The sequence below is a fragment of the Apostichopus japonicus genome, chromosome 19 (assembly GCF_037975245.1).
Source record: "Apostichopus japonicus isolate 1M-3 chromosome 19, ASM3797524v1, whole genome shotgun sequence".
Classification (NCBI taxonomy): domain Eukaryota; kingdom Metazoa; phylum Echinodermata; class Holothuroidea; order Aspidochirotida; family Stichopodidae; genus Apostichopus; species Apostichopus japonicus.
Window position 1 is genome coordinate 12765823 of NC_092579.1, and position 25250 is coordinate 12791072.

Here is a 25250-nt window from a genome sequence, read left to right on the forward strand (position 1 = left end):
AAATAGTGAAAATAATGTGAATAACAATACGTAAACGCTTCAATATGTGAATATGCTGCTATGCGACTATGCAGCTAAATCATAATTAATAAGACATAATAATTTCTTTAGTAAGACATTTACTAAATATGGAGCTTGTTTTCTTAGTTTTTAAAGTTATTGACAGTGAATTCCAAATTTTGGTTGCACGGTTTTTGAGGCTTAACATACCTATCATACATACCAATCATCATACATACCATACATACCAATCATCATACATATTTACAATTATCCCCAAAATCAGCGTCTAATCCGTCCCTTATGGAAGAAATCTACACGAAAATGTGTGTAGCTTAGCAACACGTGATCTGCTTGCCCCATGTATGCTTTAGTACACTGTTGTGTACATTAGCAACCCGTGAACTGCTTGCCCCTGTATGCTTCAGAGGAATTGTGATACACGCCTGACGGTGATCACACAGTCACAGTCTCGATGCAAGCTTAGGGACTGGGGTTGAGAGCGGATCAGTCGCTCAGTTGTTTGATTTTTCGTACCCAGGTTCTTTGCAGGGTGACTTTTATTAAAAAGTTAGTAGTCTTCTTATATCATATGGATCTAAATAGAGTTTACAACGACTTTAAAAGTACACAGTTGTCGAGGAGATGGATTTATTTACATTTTAAAGAAAGCCTGGAAGAAGATAATAAGGTGGATATAGGCTGATATGTGACAAAAGAAAGATTAGCCTCCAAAGAGAGAGTAAACTCAAACTCAAACTCAAACTCAGTAATAAACTCAAAGTGTAGTCTCCAAATTGCGGCCGTGTTGCTTGTCAATGAGCGTTTACTAAGGGTTTGTTATACGTTCACTTTAGAAGAAATAAACACCTATTTGTGAAAGTCCATTTTTTTCATTTGGCGAAGCTTCCGTCACTAACATCTGTTTGTAAACTGTAGCCAATAGGCAGAAGGAGTGACCAAAGTTGATTTATGGCTTGATATCGGACTTAGCAGGCTATATCGTTACAGCTGTATTGGGATAGGTAGGATCAATCTTCATGCTTCCGGCCCCCACAACGCCAAATCTCGCTGAATGGAAACTTTAGTACCGACACGAACGTTATATGAGCGCTCGTTCGCCTGCTGTTCTGTAGCAGCAGTATAAACCACAATCATTCCTTCAAATAAGTATGATATCGCTAGTATTTTCAAAAGAGAAAATGCTAAGATGCAACTTACAAGGCCTGGGAAGTGCCATTTCCAGCGATCTGGGAGGCATTTACAGCCAAAATTTTCTTGTACGCTTCGCGCCAACCTCATGGTGGCGCTACGCTTAGATAGTTTGCAATGCCGAATCTACAGTTTCGCCCCTCCCTTGGCAAATTCCTGGCTACGCGCCTGTCCGAAGAAAATCATATTAGGATCCGGATGATAATCTTAGGTTTTATCTCTTGAAAAGAAAAGGGTTGCAGATCTGAACAGCTCGGGACATGTCTAGAAACACTAACCTCGATCAGCAAAGTAGGCCTACACACATGTCTGTATATTCATAATAGTTTCAACTAAGCAATTTCAACCCATGTTTCCCAGTTCGCACCCCACACTCCACCCCACCTCATGCACCCGATAGGGACCAGCCGCACAATATCTTGCAAGGTTATGAATAAATGTTCTAAAATAGCAAGAGAAACCCTTTAAAATGTGCTGTAATTTCTGTAGCGTTACGTCGGCCGTTCATAATAATGTAACGATCTTTGGATTATTATATATAATCTCATGAAAAACAGTTTAACAAAAATGATGAATTTGAAGAAGACGACGACAAATTTAAAAATTTCTACAATTTGTATATATTTTCTTCTCATCACATTGTAACTACTGAAAGAAAGCAAATTAATTTCCTGAGTCAATTTTCCGTTGCTTATTAACTCATATATATTATATATATACACACTATCTACAGAGATACGAGATTACAGTTACCACATTGTGCGTACCTGGTCCGCGTTAATTATTCTTCCAGTGCATGAGTACTATTCTAAATAAGATCGCATGCATCTAAGCAGGCCTTTAATGTACTACAAGGGACTGGTTACTCAATTCAGTCCGTTTACTTTATCATTTAAATCAGAGTTAGTCCTTGATTTTGGTAAATCCGATAAAATACGGATATAAAATTCAATAATAATATCTGCAGCACATTAACTGGACAAAGCTATTGATATATGAGTTTCATGGCAAATCCTCAATTAAAATTGCTATTTAAAACGTGATATTCTGATTGGCTTTTTAGCGTTAAGAATTTTAAGCTTTTGGGCAGCAAAAATATGTTAGAATCTAACGTAGCAAATGTTCACTTGGTAAAAAGAAATTATAGCAAGTTTGTTTTCGATTTTATCAACGGAGGGAAAATCACGCAAAATGAAAAAAGCTGCGAATGAAATTTTGCTCTACTTTGCATATACTGCAAAGTAGAGCAAAATGTGTTTTCAAAACAAATATGAGATACATTTGATAAAAAATTTCCATCAGACTGCAGTTCCCGGATGTCCCTTTGAAGTCTCGATAAGGAAATTATGTTATTGAATAAATTATGATCATAAAATGCGGATATCTTTCAAATAAAAAAGTAAAATATTATAGCTATACAGAAGGTATACGGTCTATAAAGTTCAACTATGTTTTTAATAATACATTTATGGTATAATTACTTATACAGATGATAATCTGATGGATTTCTATAACTGCTTTATGTACATGTATGATGTAAATATACCTAAATAATCTAACCGTATTTCAGTACTGTTCTTTTGTAATTATTATAACAAGAAGTAGAAAGACTATACGCACCACGTGTACTTATTTTATGGGTTTTTTAAGAATTTGACTTACACAATTAGGGAACAGCCACAGGCTGTGTAAGACAAATGATTTATTTACAATAAACAATCATATCAAGTCATCAATATTGTAATGAATCTTCGTGATAAAGTTCACATCTCGGGAGGGGGGTGGTGGGGGGTGGCATTTTCACCGGCGACCATTTTTTTCGTTGACCCGACAAACAAGACCCAACATGAAGCTAACCTGGATCGTTCAGGCAAAACTTATATTCCCAACAATTGGTAAAACTTTCTGAACAAAATTACTATTTTCCCCAAAAAAGAGTAATATTTTCCCGACAATTGTTTCTCTTTCCCCTTAGAATCATTTCGGCCGGGGTGGGGGCTAGGGCTGCTAAACTCCCTCTATAGCACCAAGTAGTGACGCCCGTGAAGTTTCATTTCAATTTAAATAGAAATTATGGTAATTTGTTAATGCAATTAAATTGGGTAAAACAAATATAACGAAGGAATGAGTATAAGTCCTTCATTAACAGATAAGGATATAGGTTGGTCTGTATAATGGAACGTTTCTTGAAACTTCAATTTATAATGCTGTCTCCTTCGTATTGTAAGACATATTCGTTGCAGATTTCTGTAGCAGTCTTAATATCGAAAATCTGAATACAAAGTAACTATATATAAGCAATAAGTACGTCCCAAAAGGGGTTATTTCTACCCACTTTCAGTCTACATATTTTGAAACTTATTTGGTGCTGATCATATCTTTGTTATATGACAATGTTATAATTGTTTGCTCGTCACTTTTTGGAGATATTTATAGATTGATAATACAAATCATGCATTATCAATCATGTACTCATCCCACCCCACCCACAAACCACCCTCTCCCCTCGTTAATGGCTAAAACCGAGTTAAGTTAATTAACTTAGAATAAGGCTAAACCCTTGCAACTCCTTTTCACCTTCGCAAAGTTGTTGAAAAATTCAATGCTTGCAGAAATTAACAATTAATGTATACGTGTGAGCAACGTAGCATAACAGCTATACGCAGGAAGTAACACGATATGTAACATCACTTGGAAATTACTATTAATAGTCCTTTAATAAAAGACGAGTGAGGGAAAATAATCAATAAAGCTTAAAATCTATACAGTAATATATTTGGAATATATGATTTTTATCCTTAAGTTATGCAAGCTTATAAAATGGCTAATTCAATATTACGATGAAATATTAAAGCTAGCCCTATATGAATATATATATACAGTATGCGTATTCTTTAAGTAACCACATTCGTTCCAGCCAATGGGCAGAAAGATTCTATGACGTCAGCTTTGTCCATGCCCCATCCGATCAAACCGACTACCGTCCCACCGGCAAACATCGCTGCCACGGCTACGAACGATACCAATGCGAGGACCCCAACGCCGGAAAGACCATGACCACTATAGGAGAAGTAAAAGGGAAGAAACAAATAATTAACATATTGTGTCAAAGGTCACAGACGGGGATCTTATACATGAAATGTTGATGAAAACGCTTGAACTGTAAATGGCGGACAATAAGTAACGAAATGTTTGAAATCCACCGTCAACGTCTATCATAAAGCTTGGCCATATTTTCATATTCTCAACCATCCGTCCTGGCCGTAGTTTCTTCAGCTAAAATACCTCATTACATTTCAAAATTTCTCATTTCAAGCTGTTTTGATGTCTCACCATTCCGGTTAGGCTCGTGCCCTTCCTAATGAAGAAAAACCCTTCGGATGGCCAGGTATTAAAATAAGACGTCAATATTTTTAGTAGAAAGCATAAAGTTCTAGAGTCTGAAATGGAGAAAATACAGTCCCCCCCCCCCCCTCTTCTTTTTCCCCCTAAGTATAGTACTTTTCTCTAACGCCTTCGCGAAGTTTGTTTGTTGCCTGTTTATCTGTTTGGTACCACATTACTGCTATACTTCTTAAAGGCTCTGTAGTCATTATGACGTCAGAGTCACCGAGATAAATTTGAAATAAGATCTGGTCTACTTATAGAGAGGGTCTAAACTTACCTGGTACAGCCACCTCCTAACCGAGCTCCAAATAACATGATAAACCCACCGACAAACGACATCGCCCACCCTACACCGTCAACCTTAGCTGCCGTATGTGAGGAGAGCGATGACGTCATAGCACCAAGAATGACTCCGCTGACAAAGAATACCTGTGTAGTTAAAAAATAAATTAATATAGTATAAGAGGTTACCCTTAAAATAATTCTGGGGCATTCTTTATCATAGAGATATGTTTTAGAAGGTGGGGGAAGAGGTTAAAGGAGGGGTGGGGAGGGGAGGAGAGCGGTATCGTTGGCGTTGGTCTACGTCGAGGAGTCATTACGTTCACTTCCATGGTATATTTAAGTGGATCAACACCCATGTCACATGGTTAGCTTATAAATTTAGATGATGAAGAATTTGAACACTACACCCAAGTTTCATTTCGCTAGCATAAAAAAATATGCCAAACCAAATGAAATTTTTACCACGGCAAAATTAGTATTAAAAGCTAAACCTCAAAAAGAAAACAAAAAAATAATTATAATTTAAAAAAATTTAAAAAAAACTTTTCTGGTTAAGGCACTGCTATGTTTAATACCTAGACCCTTGGTTCTGTAGGCACGAACTATGTTTGTTGACTTCAAGCTCAAACTCACTTTTCAAATTCACGTGTAACATTAGTGTTACGCCCGGAGAGACGGTTATCTATGTCATTGTTCAAATATTTTAGGGATGGCGCAGGAATTTTTTGATTTCAAAAGAACCAAAGAGACAACAACATTCATACCTGCCACCAACTTGATACTCCTCTCTTGAAGTTAGCTAGATATGGTATCGCCCTTTCCATCCGTTTGGTTACTAATACCTGCGATGAGATGGTACAGTAGCTACCGCTACCACCGATGGTATCCCGTACTACCAAGACCAAAGGAAGTTGCAAGGACCCGATTAGTATACCTGAAAAAAAAAAACAAGTAACATTAAATTAACATTTAGTAAGCTTGCAGTTTAAAAATAATATAAGCATTTTTGTACGTATATAGACGCACCTATTGAATGTATGATCCTGAGGTATGGGACTGGAGTCGTAACTAAAAAAATCAAGCTTGGAAAAAGGAAATGAGAAGATTGGTGTGGGGAACGGGATGGAGATGGGAATGGAGAGGGGCGGGTCGTGCGGGGAGAGGAGTAAGAGTACTGTTTTCCCATGTATGCCTTTCTTGTTATCTCGCATTCACCGAATTCATGCAATGGGAACGTGCACACACACGTACGTATTATCAACGTAGGTGGAAGAATGCGATTGTAATTGGCAAACGCACACGATCTTATAAAATCTACCCCACCCCCCCCCCACCCCCACCTCGTTGTCCGCGTGTATCTATAACGGGGATATTGGAGAGTTGATATGGCATACCACAACTACCGTAATTTTCATTATTGGACGAGACATAGTGCTCATATATACAAATGCATACCTGCAACGTAAGGAGGCCATGCGTAGTCAGTCATGAACCAAGTTGATGTGAACCCCTGTGAAATATAAGAATACATTTAAACTGACTTAGGCTATTTTATTTAAGGTATGGTCTTTCGAAAAACAAAACAAAAAAGACAGGAGAGAAGTAAATGTAAGGAAACCAATGCTTCCCCCATAATAGAATCTAGCCTACATAACCCCTCTCATCTAGCTCTGCTCCCCATATGTAAATAAAACCCAAAGATGACAGATATGAAAGGACATGTGGAAGGCGAGAATGAGGAATACTTGGAGAAGCAAAACCTACGATTGCTGGGGATGGCAGTATTTCTGTTCTCCATGGTTTCCAGAGCTCTAACCCAGTAACAATGGCTGCCATAAAAATAGCAAATGAAAGAGAAAATACTGCAAACGGGACCTTCGAAATCCAGTCATCTGCCCTGAAATAGAAATATATATACATATATATATATATAGATAAATATATATAGATTGATGATTTCGTGGTTGGGTGCGAGGAGAACTCGGTATGTATTCCCATTGTGTAAACTTTCAACCATTGTTCGCCAAAGATCATTTTGAAACAAATACGATAATGCTCTTTCATTCACCAAACTGGTGCATGGAATATGCCTAGCCATCAAAGCGTTTCTTGGGGTTATATAGTCATACCGAACTGGTGCCTGCATTCATATAAACACCCAGCAGCAGGGATAGTAATGGACCTCGCGTTATAGAGTTAACCTTAGAAATATGCAGAATGCTTCTCATTATCTAATACATGATAACGAAGAACGTGAAACTATTTCAAAGCCAACGGAACGAGTATTGGTTTCTTTCAATTTCGTATAGGCATTATGAAAAGCTATGGAGGTCAGTGAAAAATCGTGATAAAACATAGGATATTAACAAGAAATGTAAAAAATGTTCACGGCAACTACATCAAACAACATGCTGTCTCAACAACCTTTGACTATACAGTTTTGCAGCAAATACCGGTACTTACAGTTGTTTTTGGTAAGGTGATGTTCTACCCAGGTATTTTGAGATAAATGGATGTAATACCCCGTATGTGAATGCACCAGCTAAACAACCGATGAACGTAACAACTGCAAATTGAGGAAAATACAAATAAAGATATAACCAAAAAAAACATACATGTTTATTGGCTGCATAATGATTGCATAATTTGCAGGGGTTTTCCGATTCATTTTTCGTATATATGTTTGTTCAACTATATTTCAACCATCAACGTTATCACAATTTTACATAATTCAAGTGTATACATACAAAGTATATGGTTGTAAAGGATCCTCGAAAAGTTCATAAGAACTTGTAAGGGAGGTATCCCCAAAATACAAACTTACAATGTATAACAAAGGTACAAAGTATGACAATAACAAAAATGTTACAAGAATAATGAATAATAATAAGGAGAAGAAGAAGAAGAAAAAGTGGGGGGGGGGAAGAAAAAAAACTTTAACAAAGACGTGGCCCGAATTTTAGAATAAATCATAAAATTCTATTCGAAAGAAGGTAACGCTTTAAATTACGTTTGAATGAGGATAGATTATTAATTATATCTTCCTCTGACGTCACAATAGCCAAAGATTTATAATAACCAGGTAAGGAAATATTAACTTGAGTGACAGCAACGTGATGACTTGAAACTGAACAACAACAACAAAATGGTTATGTAAAGAGGTTATATTTCAATTCGTAATGAAATGGATATTATCTATAGAATTAATGAAATGACATTTCCTGATAGGGTTTCTTGACTTCTCCAACGTACGAAACGAATGCATGGGGCAAATCAGGCATATGGAACTGTTTCCCCAAAGTTTTGCTAGCCACAATGGACCTCAATTGTTGTTGCTTTAATGTGCCGTTTTCATGATTGCAGCTGCGCATGTGACAAAACATTGGTGAAATAAAAAACAAAATTGGCTAATGTTATTAGTGCTACAAATTTGACATAATTATTTTCTAAATCAACAAAAGAAATTTGCAAGACAATTATATCCCTTGGGATATGAAGAATGGGGGGGAAGAGGGGAGGGGAGGATGTATATATAATTAAATCTGATATATTTGGTAATCTATTATGATTGCTCATGACCTGATCTGGGATTTACGCCGCACTCTTTTGCGTATATACTTACAATACAAATGGGCCGATTGTTACTATATTTACGTACTATATGTTACTATATGTTATATAACTATACTATATGTTACTATATTTATATATTATGATGTCTTTATGTTATTTCCCGGTCCATATTCTTCATTCCTGACACGTCCGGTGTATCTTTGTGTCTATAGGCATCGATGCAACTCAGTATGTTAGTTATATAGCAGAGAATATTATAAGAAACAAAATTAAAATAAGATGATTTCTCATTGTTTAATAATGTTTTTCCCCATCCTGTCAGTTCCAGATAACCCTTGGGCGATACTGTGTCATATATAGCATAGGAGATCGGGAAAAAGAATGTTGCCTTTTTTCCCAAAATGAACATTCTTTTTCTGGAAATTTGGAAGTTTTCTCACGGATGATGACGTCAGGTACTTATCGTCCGGGGAATGTTTTTGTGGTAAACATTCTCGACATAATCTTTACCTGCCCATAGATACTCATTTTAAGCAAAACATAAGATCAAACCCGATATACTCACGTCCACTGCCGTTACCGACCCACGCTCCTACTTGGGCAAGAACCATACCAGGACACTATAAAAGAGTAATATAAGTAATCCAATGTTTTTGGCATATCTCACAGCTTTGTTTAGGCTTTATTTATACATAACGAGGAACTAACTGAGCACATGATTACATATACCTCTCCTCACATTCCTCACAAGTTGATAATTTAAAGCTGTACGCTTATAACTTAATTTAATTGTGACGATTGCCAAGTGACATACGTATATGCAAATAATGACTGGTATAAATTTGTCTCCCCACCCAAACGAATCGCCCTTCTCTCGCACCCTGCACCGAGAGGCAAACGCGGGAAACTTTGCGGTTTTACACTAGTTACACTTACTGCTCCAGAAAGCGCCATGCCCGCCCCTAACAACGCCCCTCCAATTGACGCCATCAGCACTCCTTTCGTTGTTAAGCAGCCGAGGTATTCTATCCTGGCGTTTTCAAAGGCGTTTTTCGTAAAGGGTAGAACGGACAGGGTAGCTAGGCAGAGTAACCCCGTAGCAACGGCTGACAGGAACATTTTCATCATGATCCATAGTTGATATGTGAATTGACATCTGATACTCCTTGGCTCAAATACTGGGAAATGAGAATACCGAAGAAAAAAACAGAAAAAAAGCCAATTATAAGGCCTTGGATCTGGCATTGATATACATAATCATACATATATATATATTTAGGAATCACAAATGACTTCTAGTTGGTTAGGATCACGTTTAATCTCTAGAGTAATGCAAATATGTCACCAAAAACAGAACTAGTATTGTTCGATACAGGTGACAAACGCCTACAGTGGAATTACGACTTTCCTTACCGGTTTCGAGCCTCTGGACATACAAACAGCGTCCATAGCCTATAGTGGTTAGGGTGTCCGCATACAAGCACTGCAGGCGCTTGTCACCTGTATCGAACAGAACTAGTTATGTTTTGATGACGTATTTGCCTTGCTCTAGAGATCAAACATAATGCTAACCAACTCGAAATCATTTGTGATTCCTAAAGCCGGATCTCGAAAGAGATACTTTATACAGACTTTTGTTAATGAAATGGAGGTAAACGACAAAGGCAATTATATATATATATATATATATATATATATATATATATATATATATATATATATATATATATATATATATATATATATATATATATATATATATATATAATTGAAATATGTATATATACATCTATATATATAGTAAATATATATTTCTTTTAGTAAACATCGCACATTTTTTATCTTCTCTATGTTATCAACGAATTACAAAAGATATGCTATACTCACCTCTACCTTTCTCCAATGACAACCCCATCACCATCCCACAGAGAAGACACACTGCAAGTTTTCCAACTATCTTGGCGATATCTGTAAAATCCATTGATGCAGACTTTAAACTTTCATGGTCACATTTTTCGTTGAAGCTCTCCTTTTTCTTAATATTTCCGTTAGTTTTTACGACGCCGTAATCCATTTCGACATAACCTTTTTTTTCTACCGGTGTGATACTGTTGGAGTGATTGCTTCCATTCGATCGGTTCTTTACCGTGTCTGATTGGCGGGAATACATCGTTTCTGTGTCTCTACCCGTCCAGTCCTTGTCGTCTGGTACGTAAGCTGGATTATCCGTACCCATCTGGTCGTTATTGTTACTGCTATTGGCAGTCATTGTTAATGACTCGTTCTTGGTTTGGGTCGTCTCCTGATCGGCGCCTAAATGGTCCACATTTTCGTCCGAGTCTCCGCAAATCTCCCCTGGCAGATGAATCTCTTGGGTTCTGTAAATATAACATATATATACATATAGGCCTATAAAGCTTGGAATTAATCATATACCAACTTAAGAGTGTGTTCATTCTGTGGTACTTCAACACAGAGCACACTAAGGACCTTTGTACACAGAATGGGCATGCATGGTCGACTAACTATATGTATACATATAACTGAACCTTTTGTGTGGCTGAATTGGCAAACAGATCAGTCTTTATCAACAAGGAACACTTACAGATCACCACGTCACTAAATATGCCTCGTAAAACGTCATAACGAACCCTAATAAGTAGGCTGTTATGAGAGAGTAATCAGCAAGTCAAGGTAAAACTGAGTGTTATTCCAAACCTGTCTTGAATAGTAAAAACAGAACTCTGATATTCCAGTCGTATGTATATATGAAGCGTTAGGAACGGAAAAGTAAATGTATTGAAGTGCGGGGCATGGGCGGTGAGGTGACGGACATAGATTTAATATATTTAAGAGATATATATTTAAAGTGAAAATTAGACCACGTGTACTCCAAGAAAGTTAATACAAAACGAAGTAAACAAAAACAATGATGCATATATATGAATGAGGGGATTGATAGTGGATTGATTTCGTAGTGTATAGCCTACTATCGAGGGCGGATTCAGAGAGGGTGGAGGGGCGTTCGACCCCCTTACGTCGAACGAGAAATAAGGGGAGGGGGTGGGGAGCCTTAGAAAGAAGAAAGAAAGACAGATGTGAATCATACAAATTGCCTGACATTTCCGGTATATGGGATACAGTGAGGGATGTAATGACCTCAGTTCAACAGAAACTGATTCATCTGTGGCACACCGAGTGTAAGATATTGGAGCTCAATTTAATGTCTAAATTCTGTTTTGACAAAATTGTGTCACAGCACTCCAATTGAACTGATAAGCGATACGGATAGCTGGCTGATCTGATCCATTCTGAATGTGATAGGCCTTGAACACACGCATAAAAATATAGGAATTTTAAACATGCAGCATGAACCGAGGGGTGGGGGGGATGCGATGATTCAACTTCTGAGCCTCAGTCGGGGGAAGTGGCGGTATTGAGAAAAAATCAGTGCGGGAATTGTCATGGGGTCAGTCGTGGAAAATAGGAACTTGGCCCACAACCCCTGACAGCCTAAAGTCATGCGCACGATACTATTGACTTAAAAAAAAAATATTAATGAGAAAAAATATTATAGATTATGAGTGAGATTCATTGATATCCATAACGCTTCAAAGAGGCAATAACTGAACTTAGGCTTATCTAATAGAGCGTCATTCCATATGCTTATACTACAGGTCTCTGTAGTTCATAGGTCGTAGGTGCCTGCTTCTCAAAGGACCTCTTTTCACATCCCATATCCGCCAAACCTCTATATGATGATGGTGAGTTGAACTCAACAGTTGTGTACGGCACTTCGACCAATACAAATTACAAGTAATAGCAAAAGATATAGGGCTAGGTCTATATAAAAGAGGTGAGTAACTATGCAGGTATGATAGTTTATTGTTCTTTGTGATTGGAATTTTAGGATGACCCAACCTGACTACCACCAACGTGGCTATTGAAAGAAAAACAAAACAACTCAGGACTGGTAGATTACCATAGTAACCAGGTATGATGAATGCAATTTCGGTAATATTTGAAATTTAAAATAATACTGCCGATATATATATATATATATATATATAATATATATAATTGAAATCGTATTGGAAATTCCAGAACAGTGATAAATATTCCAGCCTCCACCGGGATTCGAACCCGGTCCTCCCGCTATATATATTAACAGGTTCGATTCCCGACAAAAGCTTTTAAACATGTCACAATTCAGTTTGAAGTTCACTATAGGTAGTGTTAATAACTACTTTTGAATTTGCCTGAGATTGAAAATGGGGAAGGGAGAGGTAGGCTTATGCCGCTTTTTAAGGGCGTCCTGGGCCCGGATGGGTGCTCTAATTCTTTTCCTGACCCCCTAAATTGGGTCGTCAGTAGTCATATTCAGCACTATATTTTACTAAGAAGATTCACCGTTTGTTGAGAGAGGCATCATATACCGTAGGCCTACTAGTTCTGAAAGGCTGTGTATGGATACCTTGAAAAGGAAGAACAAGGATGGACGTCTTTCTTTATGTCAGGAAACTGTGATGGAGATTGACAGACTATTGCATACACTCCTTTGCGGTGGACAATTAGTGGACTTATTATCATCCGAGTTATCTTACTAACTCGAATGTTTTCATTCCATTATCTCGATATTTACAAAACGTCCCGTCCTTGGGTAAGATACTCTTCAGATTCTAGGTTTCTTCCTGTCCGTAGATAACAGGTCCCATTCAGTACGGTATGTATTCTCTCTATTCAATCAGTCATTTGAAAGGCTATGTGTCTGCAACTCGTAAATAGACCGACATAGTCACCTTATACATAAACCGTGTTAGGCTATCATTGTGTACGGTTTCCTGTTTGCGGATGAGTGATTCCAGGCCTTATCAATGACGCTTTGAAGGCCATCATTATTGTCCCCAAAAACTGCTAGAAACTGAAATAATGGTCACTCTTATACTCAAACTTCAACAGGCAACTATTTCAGTTAAGTTTCAAACATATCCCCTCTCTTAGATGTCTTTGTCTATAAGTGAACCAGGTAGATTCCCATGCAAAAGTAACTCGGAGAGTAAGAATTTCATCCAGGAAAGTACTTTCAAAAATGCTTGGTAATTTAATTAAGTCTGCTTAATTTGGAAATGGACCATACGTTCACAGGCAGTATCACCTAGCTTAAGGGTATAATCCTAAACTAGCATACAACTTCCCAGAAGTCTATTGTATGAACCAGAACCAGTGCAAACACTAGCCCTGGCTGTAAGTTACAATATACCTTCATAGACGTTTATCTCATTTTCTACTACATAGACATAGACTGCATCATAAAAGTAACCCAAGGGATATTTTACTTTGAGTAGTCCTCGTATCATTCATACAATTCTGTTCATACCACAGTGACTATTTTTTGCTTATATCTCAGCAAAACATATCTTAGACGAAATTGCATAAGTGGAACATTGAATTAGTCAATCACCACATCTGTCTGTATGCAAAGTTCGTCCCAAAGATTCGGCGCTGGAACATAGGCCCTTTATTTCTGGTTCATCCAGCGTTTTCGCATGCTGGTGAACGCGTGTGCTTGTCCGTGTGGGTGGTCATAACGTCGAAACGAAACGCGCTTATACACACTGTACAAGGGAGCGTGCAATTTGTTTCACTTCCATCCGAATCTTGTAATCATGACGTCATTAAAAGTCCATACACACGTCATCGTGCTGGCCTCATCGTGTATTATACTCCTCATGTGACGTCATAAAAATAGAATGTTAAGTTTAGTCAAGTCATGCTTATATCTTTATATAAACTTTCCATGTGTATGTATGTATGTATGTATGTATGTATGTATGTATGTATGTATGTATGCGTGGGTGTGTGTGTGTATTTTTAGTCTCCCCCGCCCCCCCCCCCCGGCATCTCCTTATCCCTCTAGTTCTCTTTCTAAATTGATCTACCTACAGATTTATAGAATCCAAGAACGCCTAAAACTATTGAATTTTCAAACAAACCATCTCACAGATAAAGAAAGCTCTTTTAAATAATCCTGCGAGTAATAATTGACCTCAGGAAATGACCACGGCACCTTACGGTGCCCTTGCGGAACTAGTTTGTTTTGCTGACAATGACCTGTTCGAACAAAAACAGTTGTTTGTCCATTTTTGTGTCAAATTTCAGTCGTCTCCTACAGCTCCTTCCGATTATAGAAAAGGTCAGATCGATGTGCTTTCCAACTGAACGTTACCAAATAAAATCCAAATTTCCCTCCCTCCCCCCCCCCTCCCCCGCCGCCCTCATGTACATTGTTATTTCATGCGTTTTGTAAAGAATTATAACTATATTAGGGTAATGGGCTTATACCTGTATAAGGCATTAAATGCATTTGTGGTTTGCTTTGAAAAATATAATACTTACTACTATATACTTACTATACTTACTACTATATATATATATATATATATATATATATATATATAAGGCATATATAAACCATCTATTGTGATTTTAATTCAATGTTTTGCGTTTGATCACATATTTTACAAAACCTATATATGATGCAATGTATTATAATTCAAAATTAGCCGACGCTCTCCTAGACAGCTATAGATGTTTCCATCAATTAACGAGAGTAATTAATTAAGAATATGGTACTTGATTAAGAACATGTCAGTGTTAATCATACAAAGCAAAGAAAAGTAGGAACTTTCCCCGCTTTTTGTTTAAATTATTTTAAATGAATCTTGATTATACAACTAATGAACGTATAACCTACATTATAATGGGAAAGTTTCCGTAACGAAATCAACGCAAAACTTGTCAAATTCAGCTCATAAATCTGCTTTGAGATATATGTCGACAAATTTGTCTTCAACTATGTGTTGAATGTAGAGAGGTCTTTATATGCAACTCAGGAGTGGGTTCAGGACTTTTAAAGGAGAGGTGTGGCACTGGGTTTTTTGAAGTCGACTACTGTGTATGGGGAGGGGAGCACATGGGGGTCCTCCCTGCTCCCCGAAATGATATTTTAAATGGGAAATCATGGTGTTTCCTGAGGCATATTTAGACTATAGATAAGGTCTATATATAATTAGGTTTATACGCAAGGTTGTGTTCAATAACTACTTTGATATTTTTTGTGAGGTTGAAATGGAGTGTGGGGTGAACACCCCTCCCACTCCCCCACCAAACCTACTGGATCCGCGGTGTAGCTATCTGTTATATGAGTAAATTAGGCAAATAAATGTCCTGGATAGTTAAAATGTAAAATTGTGGTTGTCAGCATATAATATAGTGAAGTATACTGTAATTTGAACATGTATGAATTGGCAGTATTTTACCATATATGATCCAGTATTTGAGAGCAAGGCGTTTGCCTTTCATTTACACCTTACATGAGCTATATTGTCCAAATGAGCCACACGTTGTAAGCACAAGGGAAGATTTTGAAAGAAAAACGAACGTTAAATATAGGGTGTATATATGTATAATGGCTAAGCTTCCGCTATATACCAATCCTAATTATATATATTCTATATATATATATTGAATAAAACATTTCAAGTTATATACACTTTGGCAAAAACAAAAACAAAATTAATTTTGTTACTTGGACAGGTCCTAAACAACACTAATTCCCTCACATCTTTGATCCTTATATTAAATAATAAAAGCAAAAAATATATTGATTTAGGCCTACCTGCTGTTATTTTGAGCCATTATTTTAGTCCTGACGCATTCTCTCAATGTTCAAACATATCCCACCGTGGAGACAAAATGTTGATTTCAGATTTGCTATGTTAATAAAGTGATATTCACTCGACTGTGCTTATTGTACAATACCTGTAGCACATCTAAATCTATAGAAATATCTGTACCCCAGGCTTGAACTTTGAACGCGTTTTGTAAAGTGTTTTATTGACTCACAGAGTTCGTTAAATTATCAGGTGGCATATATCAAATTGTTTACATATATTGAGCTGTATACCCACCCGAATCAGATAGTATCATACAATAATATTATACTGATATATATATATATATATATTTATATATATATATATCTATATATACATATATATATCTATATCTATATATATATATATATATATATATATATATATATATATATATATATACTTCTATATGACAACGAAACAGATTTAATGGTATATATCAATTAAGGGTGGATCGAAATTAATTATAGGGTTGAGTCTTATTGACAATAGCATAGTTATTCTATTCATTAATTTGATTAGAAAATTTTCATTCTCAGCGATATGCCTCAGTAGATCTAATTGCAACCCGTAAAGTATATATGGACAAATCAGAAAAAACATCTGTTCTTTTGTAAAAGTGTGAGTCACAATATATAGGATATAACTTCATATATCAGAGTTGGTTAAATTATAAGCCAAGGAAAACGTGGGGGGGGGGGGGTTGTATCTCTGTTGATGAAGGAAAGAGGTTCCGAGGACAATTCTGTCACCACTCACCGGACCCCTTTTGGAAATCTTCAGTTTTCCTTATTCTATAGTTATTCCGTTATAGGAATAGAAATGAGGAGAACAGGATGGGGAAATGGAGTGGGGTGGGGCAGTGGGGAAGTGGGGAGGGGTGGGGTGGCAGTGAGCTATTGATAGGAGGGCAATATGCAGTGATATCGAAGCTAACTGCGTTGAGCTACTTATTTTACAGGAAGAATTGTTTAGCTATACAATATAGATTTCTGTAAGTTACACTGCGTATTTAACTTTGCATTAAGTGATCATAAAATTATTTAAAAGTACGGTACGTTCAACTGAAATGTACGAAGTACCTTTATCCTTATTTACTGCATTACTCAAGTCGCACAGTGTTCCGTGTATAGGCTAGTTATATTAAAAACTATATATGACGTGTTTTCAAATAAAGACCGACAAAGTACCGTGTAAGCATTGATCAAGATATAGCTTTTTCATATATAATGGCCTACCCATATAACCATGGCATTATTATAATAACAAACAGTTCCAGCTAACCGATACATTGGTACGAGGGACACGGTCTGTTACTCACTTAAAGTTCACCTTCATCTTTAAAGAACTTTATGAAGGTGCCCTTTCTTGACGTCCTTGCCCTTTATACCAATAATGCAGAGTCATTACAGTTCAATATGCTGGTTGGACTAAGCAGTACAGGTATATTACAACTGATACAAAACATGTCATTAGAGAATCTAAGTAAACATGATCTGATAAATTGAAGTAAGAGACTATTTCACATTTAATGTGTCACATATAGTGACAACGCAGGGTGGCAGATCACCTCAATGTCAATCGTCATCAATCGTGTATTTTCTCATGCATTCAAACAAAATGGGCAGTTAGCTGATAATTTAAGATCGATGATAGAGATGATTGACCCAATTTGATCGTCCGGCCTTTGTTTTTATTCTTATAATCGCATGCAAATTATAAATAAATAAATGAACTTTCGATTTTAGTCTACTATTCGAATGGAATAGTCGAGTTAACGAATCACTGCTGACTGTTTAACGATATGTTATAGAACAGTATAGAAACATGTATTAAAACGATCGCTTCTCGATCTTTGATCATGTTTAGTATCTGTTCAGATACACAGTATATACAAAGCAGCCTCGCCCACCAACCTTTGACCCTGATCAAGTATGGTATATATCTGCCTTCTTCAAGGAACTCGCGATATACTCATTTGACGTCATGACGTCACATCGTCATGATCATACGGCACAGTGTCGACTGTATTGGGACTGGGGTTGAGAGTGGATCAAGATGCTTTGGATTTTTCGTGCATATAGTTTCTCTCTTGGGTGAATTTTCATAAAATGTGTCAGAATGGTCTTGCTGCGCGCGTTTAGAGAACAGCCAATACTTTGTAAATGTTCTCATTTTACATATACGATTGTTTTCAATCTGAAAGTTCATTTACACTTAACCTATTGGTAATGTAATATAAATCCACCCACTTAGCTGTAGCCTCTCCCCCCCCCCCCCTATTTTATACCCATCTTTCTCTGTCTTCAGAACAACCTTGATTTTTATTGTGTTCTTTTCATCACCTATTGCAGCACACACAATAGGTGCACAACGCCGTGTGAATTTAATAGAGGGCTCACTTGGCTTTTAAATGACGTGATTTCCATTGTCTGGATAATAAAGTGCAGGATTTTTCGTGTCACAAATTATACATTTAAAAGCATGCTTCGTTTCCTCCGCGAATGTTTTTGCTTTCGAAGATAGCAAAGCGAAGCAGCATGTCAGTTTGCTAAATTTGTTGCAGGAAGAACACTAATTAATTCTGCCTAATGAGGCCTACATTGTACTTTCTCTACAGTATGTTATGCTATCTATAATGCGGTACTTTTGGCTGAAGTTGAATTTAAAAAAAAGACTCTTTGAGATCCCCTTTGACAGTTTCCTTTCCAGAGCGTTGCTAACGAATTTTTAGATCATTATAGTACGCAAATATATAGTTAGCTTTGAGGTGGCGTCTATCGTTATCCATATACACAGTCGAGGCACTGCCACGATTTGTTGACAACTGTTCATTTTCCCGTACATTTATGACGCTGCATTCCATATACTAATCTCATAATCACGTGATGACAGTAAAGAAGGGAAGCCCATGGGATCGGTGACATAGCGTTTGTTTGTTTTTTTCCCCTAATCTCTATATTGGGTCACAGTTTCGGTGGTAGTTTTATTGCATTAAAATGATATCGGTTTGATACGATAATTTAAGTGTAGGCCCGACAATTATCACACCGTATTATATGTAAAAATAGACGTAGCCTACTTTGTATAATATCATATAGAAGGGTGTTTGGGAGGGGGTGGGGTGGATTGTTACCACCATTAAAGTTATGATTACTAGCTAATTGCACCCAAACACAAACGAGAAGCAGTACATCATATAGTGCCTCGATAAGTTATTGTACTTTTTATATTAAATATATTTGATTGAGTAAATCTGATATTAAGGGTATGAAACGCTCCTTTGAAGGGGCTGCATAGTCAGATAGTGATCAAAAACCTATTCTAAACAGCCACAATCTTTACACAAAACCTTATTTTCTGTCTGTCATAACCTCTTTGACAATGTTTGAATGCCTTTTAAGTTTTTTTTTTTTATTTGCTATGAACTACATATTCACCACTGTTGTCATAGCGATATTATAGACTGGCCAATACAGTCTGCCTTCTGATCTTTTGATATTTTTAAGGAATGTCTCTTCCTGTTACAATGTACAGTACTTTGAATGGTCGCATTGCGTCTAGCTGTATTACGCTTTTATGTTATATAGCTGGTATATAAAAAAATCCACGCATATTCCTGCACTTATCATACAGCAATCATCAATAGGTATAACATCTAGACCACAGTGGCATATGATATATTTTGCATCACGTCCATCGTCAAGAGATGATTTCATTAGAAGGAATATAGATAGACCTGAGGCAAATGAACGTGTCTTTCATTTCCCTGATCAAAGTCTGCCGAATGTCTTATGGATAAGTAATTAGACTTCATAGATGGTGCGTATCGTGTTTGTATTTTCTAAATTCAACAAATAGGCCTATGCACATAATTATGAGTGACCAGAGTCATTACTTACTCCTCATCTTCATCTGGTACATCCACTACGACATCCGCCATTTTGATTCGTTTCGGATATAGTGGAAGTTGATGTTGTTGACGTTGTAGCCTTTCCAACTATTGTAATCTAGATAAAGTCCTCCATACTTTAATCACAGATGGCGATGCGTCTGTGAAAAGAAAGTGGATGATACTATATGTTATAAGAACATGATCGCTCTACTGCAGGGTATACATGCATCATCTAAAATATATCATATTTCATCAATTCAGTGGAACGACTGATTTCTTTGAAACCTTGGATCTGGGGAACAATATGAAATTCCGCATAGACAAGACGACCGTGTAACGTGATCTCATTCTCTGATAATGTTTACAAGCATCTTCGAATAGAAAGTTTGGTTCCTGAACAACAGTAAGGTAACGACCAGTATATTTAGTAGTGAGTATTAAACGTTCCATATCAACTCCCATGGTTGAACACTGGCACTAACGTATTGAACGCGTATTGAAAAAAGTTGGTTACATTTTTTGGGCCAGTCGTTACAGCCTCCCCCCCCCCCTCCCCCCAATCATATTGGCCTCCTACGCCTATGAGTATAACATAACATTGCTGATTAATTTTGACAGCAGCCATTGTTGGGTAGGCACGTTTTGATGTGTTTTCATTTGCATAGTGGAGAGAACGTATAGGCTTATTATGAAATGGTTTCTCGTCCGCGGGTAGTGGACTTGTATTCTTTAGTGGGAACAGGGAATGAAGTTCACTCCCTCTTTGAGATATATTTCTTTCTAACTATTATCCGTAAAACTCAATACAGTCAAGATGTAAACCTTTAACATCATCTCCCATGCACACTTCCACATCTTTGACCTATTATGCAATACTGTGTACTATATTTATTAAATAAACGGTTAATAATGACCGTTTTATGCAACCCGCATTTTGATATTTTCTTTCTCTATTGTGAAATCCTATATATGTTTAATACTTAAGGCACTTCATTGACAGATCACGTTACCTATATACACTAGGCCTAACAGCTCGAATTTGTATACAGCTATTGTTTAAAGAGTTCCGTTCTTCTTTTATCATTTGTTCCGTTTGCAATTCCTCGAAATTCATGCCATGCAGTATACTTGTAACTTTGTCATAGAACATAAAATACCATCTGGGCCCTGACGACAGGGAAGGAGAGAGGGGCTACATATTATGCCTGTTATACCGTATGTGTGTCCTTTAAAGGTGATCTATACTACCCCCCCCCCCCCTCCGGTTATGTAGATATAGTCCAATATATGGTCAAAAAATCGTGTTCATATTTCCATACGCATGTTTATTATTGTCACCCTTGCATAATTTAGACATGTAGACCTAAATGTTTAACTGAACCTTCCTCGTATATGTCTGGAAAATAATATGGAGGATCATGAGAGCCTCCATAACAAAGTGCTTTTTAAAAACTTGTAGCTATTTTTAGAGTGCTAAACTTTTGGGTCAGTAAATACTGCTGAGCTTTAAACGTGCAGATACCATCATATATATCATATATTCAAGATTGCGTAATTGAAGACTCTTACTGCTACATATATATCATATGCGACCAATAACTTGATTCAGCCATAGAATGTCACCTCAATTTTCGTTGCGTGCTGAAAATTTCCAGTACAAGAAAACCATCTAATTTACATACCAATTTGCCTTTTCTTTGAATTACAAAACCAATATTAAGTCTACACTAGCAGACAGTGGCGTAGGAAGGTACTTTTGAGTGGGGGGGCTGAAGACTGATGGCCGGCCTGGGGGAGGGGTCTAAGGGGAGGGGGTGTTTTTGCATTTCCAGGTGGCCTCAGATGCAATTTGGTGCAATATAGCACACTTCAACACCCACTCCATTTTGTAAACTTAATTTTGTATTTTCACCTGGCCTTAGATGCAATTTGGTGCTCCAAATGAGATTTTTTTTCTCATTTGGAAATGAAAAAGGGGTTTTCTGACTTGCGGAGCGGGGGGGGGGAATGATACTTCCGCCCCTCCACATTTTTCACTGGGGGGATGGCGCCCCCCCCCCCCAGCCCCCCGGTTCCTACGCCCTTGCTAGCAGAGAAATGCAAATGCCCTTTCTTTTGCTATACCGGCACACTGCGAAACCCATGCACTGGCATTTATAACTAGTAAATAGCCTGAATTTCGAGGCCTGATGATTTAACAACTGTGTTCCACTTATAGAGATGATAAGAGGTCCTTTAAAAAAGTTGAAGGCACGAAGAAGGATAGAATGTCGGAAATAAACAATCATTTTGACCTTTCAATAGAAGAGATAAAATTTTCACGTTGCGTGGATTACTACTAACGCTATACATGTATAAAGCTTCGCATACACAATCAACTGTAAAACACCCTTCGTTAACTTTAAATTACATACCGCGTGCTTATTAGTAGCAAACTCACCTCACCCCCCCCCCTCCCCTTCCCATGGACCAGGCCAGGCCCCTCCCTTTCGAGATTTAGTGATTGATTCTCTGAGGTTTAGCAACTGTGGTTATTGGCGCTATATTAATTGAAAATTATATTGCACGTTTGCTCGCCGAGAGTAATTCAATAAACTGATTTTTGCTTCAAGACAACACCTCCAACCAAAAATAATATTTACATATTAGATAATATACTCAGATAAGTATATGTACAGTTTTACACATTTATAAGTCCGAACTAAAATACCTTTCGGTCAAACTCCCTGCAATATCATATCTTAAAACCCGCAGGTATATATGTCAGACATATTCCCTCGTCCTGATTCCAAACATTTGCACTTCGTTACTCAAAATTGGCCATCTAGATGATATGAGAAAAACGTGGAATATTTTGACAGAATTATTTGCTATAGTTTTCATTCTTTCTCATTGAAACTTCTTTGTCGCACTATAATCTTCTCACCACCCAAAGATATAAGGTTTACCCTAATTATTGCTGCATCTGTAATACTTGTTAATACTTATAAATTCGTGTTAGTTCAGACGATACTTTTAATCTTCTTTGTTGCATCCTCCATTATAGAAGTTAAACACAAGTATACTAGTAACAAGAAAAAACACTTACCGCAACACTCCGTAAATTATAACGATAATAATAAAAATAAGAAGAAAAAAGAAGGAACTGCTGTCAATTTGGATGGCAAATAGAAACGTTGAACACGATGAAAGCAAACGAAATAATTCCTACGTTATAATATCCTCAAGAAAATGTTGCTCTGTTATTCCTTTCGACAAGTATATAGTCATGTAGTGGCGAAGCGATATCACCTAAAGTCTTCATTTTCGTATCGTCCGAAACTTTCCGTACAGAAACCACAGAATGACAGTTCGGTCTGTATGACACATGCATGCACTGTGGTCGGTCAGTTAACAAGACCTATACTATTTCCGGTAAGAATTTTCGAATGATTTAAAGGGCTAGCCAGTGAAGTGCATGCACGCATATTCTTAGATGTAACGTCAAATTCATATACGTTGTGAAATAAGAGATAGAAGAACAACATATCTAAGTCATAACTCAGTAATTCATTGGTGGTTCGGAACTGTCATCGCTGTGGTTTCGTAAAGTGTTATGAATGATTTATGTCTCGACATACGGGTAGTGTTCGGAACAAAAAGGATGTGGTAAAACTTACATCAGGAGAAATAGAATGACCAAACTTACTGATGGGGGAAGGGAGAGAGAGGGGAGGGGTGCCAACCAGGAACACATGGGCGTAATCCATGTACTGTTAAACTTACGTAGAGTATGACTGACTGGTTTATAAAACGTCTTATAATATGTTTCGACTTCCCCGGAACGCCCGCACCCCGCCGTGCCCCAACAAGCCGTATTTTACTGTATGACATCAGGAATTTTGGAGAACACGGTCATTAACGTGAGTGACATAGCTTAGCCAAAGATTTGAAATAAAACAGTCCCTTGCAAACGCGCCAATAACTACACTTATCCCCTTCCTGTATGTGACATTTAAATCTGTGTCACGCATATTGTCCAGTTTAATAATTTCAGTGTAGGCGTTAGGGGTGGACAAGTTCTGAACCACATGCGGCCTTTATGTAACATAGGCCTATCTGTTATAAATTAAAATAAACCAAGAAGTTATTAGACCGCCAGCTGTCCGGCTGGCGTATTTTTTTCCCAGGACGAACGTGGGCATCGGCCAATCAAATCCCTGGATTCCAAACATGTGACGCTTTTTCAAAAAACATGTTCTGAATCTTTTTTCCTAGTTTTGACCACAGATTATGAACGACAATCCTTCATTTTCACAGAAAGTGAATCCATAACCCATTTCCTAAACCCTAACTCTGATTTCAAACGAATTTGTAAATTCCTGAAAAATCTGAAACCCACGTTCGTCCTGGGAAAAAAACAAAACGCGTCCGGCTGTATACTTCGAAGTCGATTGACTTCGAAGTTCGGAACTTTTTCAGTGAGTAAAATATTGTAGCGGAAAGCTACGACTTTTCCTTAGTGAGATACGTTTCGCTCCCTCAGGGGTAACATCTGTTGCGCTCCGCGGAGGTAACGAGAGATGTTTATCCGGAACAGGAACTGATTACGTAATTTTGCTATATCGATGTATTCCCGTGACTGGCATAGGCAGGCACGGCGGTGGGTGTGTGAGGCGATCCCATTGGTCGCAACTCACCGTAGTTATATATACAAGTAGTCCCTGATTGGTCTAAGCCTTTTTTTTTACAGTTTATGTACGGACGTGTGTAAACGGGGGTTATTTCCGGGGTATATAATGCAGGGTTCTTTCGTAAATGAGTGAGTCAGAGGGTCGGAGAGTCGGTCGAGTGCAAGACAAGGAACTTTCCTTCCGGCGGCTCGTGGTAAAGCCTTTGATATTTGCTAAGTCCAAACAAATGTGTTTAAGCATTTTAGAGTGCCCGCATCTCTGTGCTGCCCGAGTCCAGCGGATTGCCCGACCCCTGCGCTGCCCGAGTCCAGCGGATTGCCCGACCCCTGCGCTGCCCGAGTCCAGCGGATTGCCCGACCCCTGCGCTGCCCGAGTCCAGCGGATTGCCCGACCCCTGCGCTGCCCGAGTCCAGCGGATTGCCCGACACCTGCGCTGCCCGAGTCAAGCGGAATGCCCGAAGCCTGTGCTGCCCGACACCGGTGGATTGCAGACGTCTAGACTGCCCGACC

General features: G+C 37.8%; 1 protein-coding gene across 3 annotated transcripts in view; it reads right to left on the reverse strand.

The window, feature by feature from the left end:
* Window positions 1–1808: 1808 nt before the first annotated feature.
* The window catches only part of LOC139960069 (thiosulfate transporter TsuA-like), a 33905-nt gene continuing 10463 nt past the window's right edge, over window positions 1809–25250 (reverse strand). Inside the window, exons 1-11 of one of the 3 annotated variants that reach the window (XM_071958119.1) lie at window positions 23156–23622; window positions 20075–20225; window positions 10345–10835; window positions 9394–9635; window positions 9023–9077; window positions 7348–7450; window positions 6649–6781; window positions 6340–6394; window positions 5649–5818; window positions 4877–5028; window positions 1809–4272 (exon numbers count right to left, since the gene is read on the reverse strand). In XM_071958119.1, the coding sequence (XP_071814220.1) occupies window positions 4107–4272; window positions 4877–5028; window positions 5649–5818; window positions 6340–6394; window positions 6649–6781; window positions 7348–7450; window positions 9023–9077; window positions 9394–9635; window positions 10345–10835; window positions 20075–20115 (1608 nt within the window). In that variant the 5' untranslated portion in view covers window positions 20116–20225; window positions 23156–23622 and the 3' untranslated portion in view covers window positions 1809–4106. Of the gene's footprint in view, window positions 4273–4876; window positions 5029–5648; window positions 5819–6339; window positions 6395–6648; window positions 6782–7347; window positions 7451–9022; window positions 9078–9393; window positions 9636–10344; window positions 10836–16135; window positions 16296–20074; window positions 20226–23155; window positions 23623–25250 lie in introns of those variants that run through there. The other 2 variants (XM_071958120.1, XM_071958121.1) reach the window with 2 other exon arrangements.